The sequence below is a fragment of the Argiope bruennichi genome, chromosome 7 (genome assembly GCF_947563725.1).
Source record: "Argiope bruennichi chromosome 7, qqArgBrue1.1, whole genome shotgun sequence".
NCBI lineage: Eukaryota > Metazoa > Arthropoda > Arachnida > Araneae > Araneidae > Argiope > Argiope bruennichi.
The window spans coordinates 1,965,007-1,974,859 of record NC_079157.1 but is presented as its reverse complement, the minus strand read 5'-3'; the positions used below and the strand labels follow the sequence as shown (position 1 = coordinate 1,974,859).

The window sequence follows — 9,853 nt, the reverse complement described above, 5'->3', positions numbered from 1 at the left end:
GAGCTTTATATAAGTATAGATTATTATTATTGAATATGAGTATTGCAAACAGAATCGCTCGGTATTTAAATCTTATGTGAACTACAAAATATTTTTCATAATTTATGTAATATCTTAAACAATAATTCAACAAAAATTTCTCAGATTCAGCATAAAATTCAGTTTTTAGTTTTGCTTTCAAAAGGATTGAAATGAAATCAATAAAAATATTTTGTTCCGGCCTATAAATATATTTCAAAAATTATGAAGTCTAAATTTAATGCAATAAGGTATCAGATTCTGAGAAATATTCTGGACACACCAAATTTTAAATAAATGAATGAATGTTTCTATTTTCCACGATCAACTAAGACTTATTTATAAAGTTTTGAATATTAAAAATTTAGAAAAACTCAACATTTTCATAATCTTAGGCCAATTAATCTTGAGAAACCTGCGCGCTGATTGGCGTATTTTCTTTGAAACGATCGATGGAAAATCTAAAATTATCCTTTTTTTATTGAATAGTGATATTCAAATTTTCATAAATAAGTCATTTTAAGTGATTGATTTAGTTGATTGGAAATTAACTCTAATGTTAATATTAGTGTTTTAAGAACATTTTGTTATTCGTGATTTCTACAGCAGAAGCTTTATGTAAAATCAAAAATTCGTTATTTATTAGAGCATTTATTGAATCACGTTACATAAAATATAATAATTTTCCATTTAGACCATTTTAGCAGATCTATGTCTTACTAAAGGTTTACAACTTAGCTGTGTGGCCCTGATTTGAATGGATATCCTATTCATATTAAACAAAACTTGCCTTAAAATAAAACTGATTTATTGGATTAATAATATAGAGAGTGTAAAAGATCAAAAAATAATTTTTCTTGAATTTATTTTTTAGAAAAAATAATATTTCATATTTGTTTCATTTCCTACAGACACGTGCCGAAAATTATATTTTATCAGATTTCATTTCCAAAAAGATTTAATTTATTTTTAGTTGGAGCTTTAATCAATGTGATGGCAACACTTTGGAAAAAGCTAATTTTTTCCCATGAAGGCGAAACGTGCTCGTGCAGCTTAAATTTTATTTTTATTTTGTACGAAAAAAATTGTTGAAAAATATAGTTAAAATATTTATTTAAAAATAGAAATTTAATTTTAAGGTTAAAACATTGGTATCATTTAAAAGATAAATTTTTGATCTTTAACTTCATGTAAAAATATTTTTTGTGCGGTAATATTTTCGGAAGTTATAGCAGAAACACGCCAAAATGTCGCTTAATTTTTAAATAAATAAAATTCTAATTAAAAATTCGAAAAAATAACCCCCGGGTGCACATTCCCGGCCTCCAAAGTATACACGTGCAAAATTTGGTAGCTGTAGGTTGAATGGTCTGGCCTGTAGAGCGCCAACATACACACACACATTGAGCTTTATTATAAGTATAGATTACTTTTCTGTATTCATGAGGCTATTCATTGTTACCATTTTGCAGAAAACTGAATTCTGTCATTTGATATTTCATTTTATGCCTTAAAATGATAACTGTCACCATGAGTAGCGATATAATTTACATTCTTCATTTTTACAGGCAATTTTATTGCAGAATCATTTTGAAGGAGTGAAGATATTTTAATTAACGATAGTAAGCGATTTATCTCTCATTTTATGATATGAGTGCTATTACTAGAATTTTTTTTCTTGGGTTCTTAAGACATTTTTCATTTTCTTTCTTTGATTTTATATCAATTTTTAAAAGTTTATTCTTAAGCTCGTGTTATTTATGAAAGCATACGAAAGATATAGTTAATGAAAACCGTGAAAAAATATTTTTTGCATTATTGTTATTAGAAATATAATATTGCATATTGTTCTCTAAATAATTTTCATATAAGTCCATTTAACAAATTGAGTGTATTATTGGATAAATTCATTCATTGGATTATATATTTACTATACTATATGATACATATTTACATTTTGTCATCAAACTGCAATTGATACTATTTTATTAGAGAATTAATTGTAGTTTAATGAATTTAATCACAAAAAATAGGCATTATATTTAAGTGAATCTAATTTTCATTTACAATTTTTTTCTTGTTTTGTGTGAGATAAAAAAAATTCTTAAGCAATCCTCTATTGCAAAGGAGCCTGCCTCTTTATTGGACTTGTTAAAGAAGAAAGGTTATTTTTAAAATCCGTGTGATTTGTGAGACAAACAAGCGGAAGGGGTCTCCTCAAAAATTACTCTCTAATTCAGATCTCATCTACCATGAAAGTCTGAACCCTGGATAAGGTCAGGAATGCTTTGCAAGGCCTTGGGGAACAATAATTACGATTTTTTTTTGTGTGTGAATTTAGCAGTTTTATTGAATCTATCGTGTGGTCTTATAAATCGTACAGTGTACGTATAACATGTATAAACTGTACCATCCAGTGGGTAACTCCCGATGGTGTGGTGTGGAAATTGGGATAGGGGATGCCAGCTCAAGCGTCATTCTCGTCACCTGACTGTGGTTCAGAATTACGAAATCGATTCCAAAATAGCCCTAGCATTGCTTAAAACGGGACAATATAACTAGACTATGCTAAACCCATGGAAAGCCTTGATGGATATATAGCCGCATGGGAAAATATATTGGAAGGTACATCCAAAAATGTTTTTCTGTTGGTCTTACTTCAGGAAAAATATGCTAAAATTAAATAAATCGATGAGATACCACCTCTCTTCAAAAGTCTTAAAATGAATGATAAATTAAAAACGCAAAACTACGGGAGAAGTAAAGAAGGACGGAGCAGTACCTCAGCAATTGCTCCAAAGATTGCACCATAACTTGTTGCGTATGAGCTCCGCAGACCGAGGAGAGATAGCGATGCTCTAATTCTGGAAATCGGCCTCCATTTCACAGCTTCCGCGTAACCCCAGCCCCGCCGCCGAGTATGTTCCATCCTCAATCCGAAGGGTTCTGAAATAGTTACTTTCGTGAATTCGTTCTTTGGGGGAAGTAACATCTACTCCTTGATGTGCATAATCCTCCATCCAGAAGTAGACGTCATTCACGCTCTCTTGGTGAAAGCCTGTGGGACGATGCATCGGATTTTCTAGATTCTTCTTGTTTTTTGCAGCAGACTACTGGATGAGGCAATAAGTGAGGCTCCTTTAACTTTAAGTGGATCATCAAGCAATACTGATGAGAAGCATTCTAATGTAGATTAAAAAAAACCCGATAAAGTCCTTGAAAAGCTTTTAATCTCTCGAGATCCTGCAATCCACAGCTAACATTTTCGGGAAGTCCAGCGGGGGGGGTGACGATGCCTATGTACCTGAGTTCAATTAAGCCGCTTTCCAACGGCCTGTGACCTTTACGGATGCGGTCGTAAATATGCCGACTGACCCATTGTAGGACAACCCCCGCCTGTGGAAGTCGGTAACTAGCTTCCCGTAAATGGTCTGTAAAATGAACAAGACATGAAAGAACCGTGGAAACCACAAGAGAGGGGAAGATGTACCTGTCTTCAGACACGCACAGGTCGTCGGAACGAGGCTTTAAGCGGATGAAACTATGCTGATCTGCCCCGCCTATTTGATTGATGGGCCATAACGTTACTGAGCTTTGCGCCTACTTCTGCTCCCCTTGTCAAACCTTTGGTCAGATTACAGTCTCGCGAATTCCCGATGGTTGATTTAGAAAAGTATAAAAACATTTCTTTTGACGTTATAAATTTTTTGTAAGATGAAAGGGAAGAGACGAAAACGTTTTTAGCATATTTTCAGAGTCCTTGTAAAACTGTGTTGCATTTTGATCTTGAGGTAAATTTTATACACTTTTAGGTATTTGGAAGTGAATATTTTTTTTGTCTGCGTGTATGTATTATGTATCAAATAGAAGACATAATGATTTTGAAGAATAAGTGCAACTTGAAATGATTTGTAAGGGTTTTCAGATTTTAATCGAGATACATTTTACGTATATATATATATATGTAGGACTCAGAAATCACTACTATTTTAGAACGCACATTTAATTACATTTAGGACGATTAGGACATTTAGGATATATATACATTAACATAAAAGAATTGAACATTCAGTAGATTTCGTCGAATACGTCGCGTCTCGTCTCGTCTAGTCTCGTCTTTACTTCGTCCAGATCCGTCTGATCTGACACGTCTTTACTCTCGTCCAGATCCGTCTGATCTGACACGTCTTTTCTCTCGTCCAGATCCGTCTGATCTGACACGTCTTTTCTCTCGTCCAGATCCGTCTGATCTGCCACGTCTATTCTCTCGTCCAGATCCGTCTGATCTGCTCTCCGTCTAACCAGCGTCAACTCCGTCTAACAACCAGCAGATGGCGCTCGCCAACAGGCGCTCGTCACTACATTCGGCGATCCTGACGTCTCTTTCGTCCTCGAAAGTTAAAGTAGAAAAATCTGAAAGAATAAAAAAAAGAAAACAGTATCTGGATAAAACAATAAACATTTTTTTTTCTTTTAGTCTGAAGACCATGCTTTCATGAAATCGGCTGCTGTGGAAGTTGTATTTGGTCCGTCATGACATCCAACTTTTTCCACGTCATAGCGATCCTTAGGTTTAACCTTAACAATCCGATATGGTCCGTGAAACTTTGGTCTTAGTTTGAGTTCAGTTCCAAACTGCGTCCGTTGTATGGCCACTAATTCACCAAGTTTGTAGATGCGCGCCACTTTTCTTCGTTTGTTGAAACTTTTCCGATTCTCTTCTTGCATCTTCAAAATGTTTTCCCTTGCTTCTTCTCTCATATTATTTCGATCTTCCATCATTGCTTTTGTGTATTCTTCTTCCAATATTTCCTTTAAATGTAAATCAGTTGTATCTTTTAATTTTACACCAGTTAAAAGCTCAAACGGGGTAAACTTTGTACTCCTCGAAACAGTACTATTGATTATTTTTTGCACTGATGCAACATGTTTATACCATTTGGTAGGGTCTGTTATTGAGAGTTTTGATAGAATGGGTATTAAAATTTTATGCATTATTTCAATTTGCCCATTTCCGCGAGGAATTCCAGTGCTAATTTTGAAATGTTCAATATTTTCATCCTGACAGTATGTTTCAAATTCTTTTGAGGTAAAAGCTGAACCTCTGTCTGTTATTATTCTCGTCGGATTTCCAAAAGTAGATTGTTGAAGCTTAAGTTTAGTTATTGCATCTTGAGTAGATGTTGATTTAACCGGATACAACCAGACAAATTTTGTAAAAGCGTCGACTATTGAAAAAATATGCTGATAGTTCTTATTTGTAGAAGGCATAGGGCCAATGAAATCTATGTGATATGTACTTAAAGGCAAATTTTCTTTTGGGATGGGGTTAAGGAAACCTTCACCTTTCCCACGTTTCTTATTACAAAGAATACACTCCACGCAATTGGCAATCACACTTTCTATTTTTGACCTCAACTTTGGTATGTAAAATTCTTGCTTTAAAATTTCTTCCGTCTTAGCCACAGCGTAATGTCCTTTATTGTGAATTTCTCGAATAATTTCTCTTTGTAAGGCTTCTGGGACTATGAGCAATTCTCTACCATTATCGTATTTGTATAAAACTCCATTTCTCACAATGTGTTCACCGTCTTCTTGCTTATCTATCAAAGCTTTTAATTTCTTAAGGAATTCGTCCTGATTTTGAGCATTGGCTATTTTAGTGGTCACTTCACTATATGAACGAGTAACAACAAGTACTGCGTTTCGACTAAGAGAATCTACGTGTGCCATTTGTTTTCCTGATCTGTGAACAATTTGGTAATCAAATTCCTCTAATTGTAAAGCCCATCTTGCAACTTTTGGTGTAAGATCTCTTTTACTCATAGTTTGTTGAAAAGCGGAACAATCAGTCACAATTTTAAATTTAGAACCCAGTAAATAATGTCTAAATTTTTTTAACGCTTCGATCACAGCCAAAACTTCTAATTCATAGCTACTATATTTTTCTTGTTGTGGAGATGTTTTTCGACTAAAATAATGAATAGGATAAAACTTATTGTCGGTTCCCTGTTGCAGCAGCACTGCTCCGAATCCCTGACTGCTAGCATCTGTATGGAGTTCTAAAACTGATCCCTGTTGATAGAGATGCAAAATTGGCTCCTGAGTTAAAATATCTTTGAGTTTTTGAAAAGCTTCCTTTTGTTCAGATTCAAACTTAAATGCAATGTCTTTTCTTAGTAGATCACTAAGAGGTTTTGCAATTTTTGAATAGTGGGGTATAAATTTCCGAAAATAACTAGTAAGGCCTAAAAAGCTTTGTACTTGTTTAACAGTTTGTGGTTGTGGAAATTTTTGTACGGCTACCGTTTTAGATACAGAGGGCTGTATAGTTCCGTTTTGGATTCTATAGCCTAAAAATTCTATTTGTGGTTTTAAAAACTGACACTTTTTAAAATTAAACTCCAAACCGTACTCTTATGCAACCTTTAGAACACGTTGTAATTTTTCTAGCCCTTCTTCCTCGTTTTTGGATGGTATAATAATGTCGTCCATATAAATCAGTACAGTTCCATCTAGCATCAAATTCCTAAATATCACATTAATGTAACGCTGAAATACACTCGGACTATTGGAAAGTCCAAATGGTACTTTAAGAAATTCCCACTGCCCATGATGTGTTACAAAAGACGTAAATTTTGTGCTATCTTTCTCTACGTCTACATGAAAAAATCCGTTTTTCAAATCCAAAGTAGTAAATATTTTTGATTGCTCAAGTTTGTCTAGCAAATCTTCTATGAGGGGTAAAGGGTACCGATCCTTAATCATCTTTTTATTTAGCTTACGATAATCAATGCATAACCTATAACTGTCATCCTTCTTCTTGCTTAAAACTACGGGTGAAGAAAAATTTGAACTACTGGGTTTTATTATCCCTTCCTGTAACCATTTATCAATCTGAGTTTCAACGAATTTTTGTTCTTTAAAAGGCAGCCTTCGAGGGTTATGACTAATCGGAATATCATCGCTCAATATTATTTTCATTTGCAAATCCGTACTTTTTGTTTTGTTTGGCGAATACTTATTTAAAAGACGATTTATTTCCTGTCTCAACGGTTTTTTTACATGACTCATGTCGATTTCATCATAGTTTATCGAATCCGTTAAGGTATCCGAATACGTTGAAATGGCTATTTTTTTCAAAAAATCGTATTTTTAGTTTTTGGTTTTATTGAATAAAGCAGTTATTTAGCTTTACAAAACAGCTTGTACTTTGTTTCTACGTCAATTACAAGCCGAGATATTAGCAAATTAGTAAAGCTCGGTAAACCGGAAGTGGGTGTTCAAGTAACCGGAAGTAAGCATTTAAATGCCCATAAAACTGTCAAATTTGATTGAAATTCCGCGATTTTTTTAAAAAATAATTTTAGTATATTATTAATTTAATATTTAAAATAATTCTGCACCTTAAGGATATCTGGCAACGTAAAATTTAAGGAAATCTGGCAACATTAGTTTGTTTACATTTGTAGCGTGCGTTGCGATTTTGTTGTGATCTTCTTGTTTAGTTTTTACAAAAATAATAGTAATCTGCATTAATTTGATAGATTATTAGTGAAATTTTAGAAAGTGTTAGTGTTTTTAACAGTGCTAGTAATGGGTAATAATAAAAACAAGTGTTACTCTCGCAAACGGAAATTCGGAGGGAACAGATACTCCAGTAAAGCTACAAAAAGTAGTAAGTTAGATGCTTCACTGTTAACAGTCAGTGAAACAAAATTAAAACAATCTTCGAAACCTTCAGATATTCCTATAAACAACGAAAAGAATGTGCTTATTAATTTCCAAATCCTCAATGACATTATTTCATCATTATGTTGTCCTGTGTGTTTTAAAAGTGGAGTTAGCATTATCCAGGAGTCTGTATTTGGCTTAGCGATGAATATGACATTAAAGTGTAAAAATTGTGACTATTCAATATCTTTCTGCACCTCTCAAAAGGTAAATAAAATGCATACCATAAATCTTGCATTTGTTTTTGGTATGAGAGTTATTGGCAGGGGACATTCTGCAGCGAAAAAACTGTGTTCTGCGATGAATGTGAATGTGCCTTCGAAAAAGTCATTTGGCTATCTCGAAAAAAAACTGGAAGCTGCTGCTAGTAACGTGGCATCCAAAACAATGAAGGAAGCTGCATTAGAAATTAGAGGTGACTCAGTAACTGAAGAAATAGCTCAGTGCGGTGTGTCAGTTGATGGCACATGGCAACGAAGAGGGTATTCATCTCTGAATGGATGTGTCACGGTCATTTCAATAGACACTGGAAAGGTGTTAGACATTGAAGTGATGTCGAAAGTGTGTAGAATTTGTGACAAAAAAAACAGCGAAGCAATAAACTCTAGTCATACCTGTACAAAACATACAGGTTCGTCTGGTGCTATGGAACCTCTTGGTGCTTATCGTATTTTTGAAAGGTCTGCTGACATGAGGAAACTACAATATATAAAATTCTATGGCGACGGGGATTCAAAAGGATATGATGCTGTGAAAGATGTTTATGGGAAGGATAGCGTTACAAAATATGAGTGTATTGGACATATACAGAAGCGTGTTGGCACAAGGCTAAGAAAATTAAAATCGAAGCAAAAAGGTCTTGGAGGTCGAGGAAAACTTACAGACACCTTCATCGATAAATTGCAAAATTACTACGGAATTGCTATCCGTAGTAATGTGAATGATTTGGAAGGCATGCAAAAGGCAGTAATTGCAGCATTTTTTCACTGCTGTTCCAGTGCAAAACAACCAATGCATGGTCAATGTCCAGTTGGGCCCGAGAGCTGGTGTAGATATCAGCAAGCCATATCGAACGGAAAAAAATACAAGGAAAAATCAAAAGGGCTTCCAAAAAATGTCCTCAATAGCATCAAGCCTGTATACATGCAATTATGTGACAAAAATTTGCTACAAAAATGCTTGCATGGGAAAACCCAAAATGCAAATGAATCGTTCAATGGAATTCTTTGGAAATTTATTCCAAAAGAAATTTTCGTTGAGTTGTCAACATTGCGGTTGGGTGCATACATGGCAGTGATTCAATTTAATAAAGGATTTGAAGGACTGCTAGATATTTTAAGGCATTTTGGTGTAAGTTTGGGGGTGTTTACCCTCAAAGGTTTTGCTGAACTCGACGAAGTGCGAGTTAACGAATCCAAGCGACATTCTTTGCCCGGAGTTAAAGTTGCCAGAAAAAAAAATCGGGCAGCTAAAAAGAAAAAATTAGTTAAAAATGAGCAAGCAGAAGGTTTAACTTATAAATCTGGGACATTTTAGGTTAGTAGTCACATGTATATAGCATATATGTGGTAAGTTGTAATAAAAATGCATTTTTCTCAAAATCACTTTTTTTGCATATTTTGCCAGCGATAAAAATGATAACTTGAATTATTCTAAAGCAATTGCTTTGAAACTTGGTATAATCTTTCCTTATAATGTTTTCTAGAGCGTGACCTAAAAGAATGTTCATAATAGGAATATTTTTTAAATTATGGTATGTTATTTGAATAATGGTGTTATAAAATATGCAAAATACCCTGTGATGGTTCTTCGACTAGCTCTAGAAGTTTTATTTATTGGGGTAGCCTTAAAATTTTAGGTCATTCCCTAGGTAATTGCATAAGGATTATTTAAATACTAAATTTATTGAATTTGGTTAAATAGAATTTCGTGTACCATTTTTGAAGTTTTCCTAAAATTTCTTCAAAATTCACCATATATCTACCAATTTTCTAAAACTAAAAAAAATTATTGCAAATTTTAACTTATAATAGCTTATGTACACATAAACTGAAGTCAAAAAACATGTTAATTTGTTTCTATATGATAATTTTCAAAAAAA

The 9,853-nt window shown here is 33.7% G+C and overlaps 1 protein-coding gene across 1 annotated transcript; it reads left to right on the top strand.

Annotated features, from left to right (window-relative positions):
- The first annotated feature begins 8,001 nt into the window (after window positions 1-8,001).
- Window positions 8,002-9,469, top strand: LOC129974952 (uncharacterized). Its single transcript, XM_056087769.1, has 2 exons — window positions 8,002-9,195; window positions 9,458-9,469. Exons 1-2 carry the CDS (start codon window positions 8,002-8,004, stop codon window positions 9,467-9,469), a joined length of 1,206 nt encoding a protein of 401 aa, XP_055943744.1.
- Window positions 9,470-9,853: the final 384 nt, after the last annotated feature.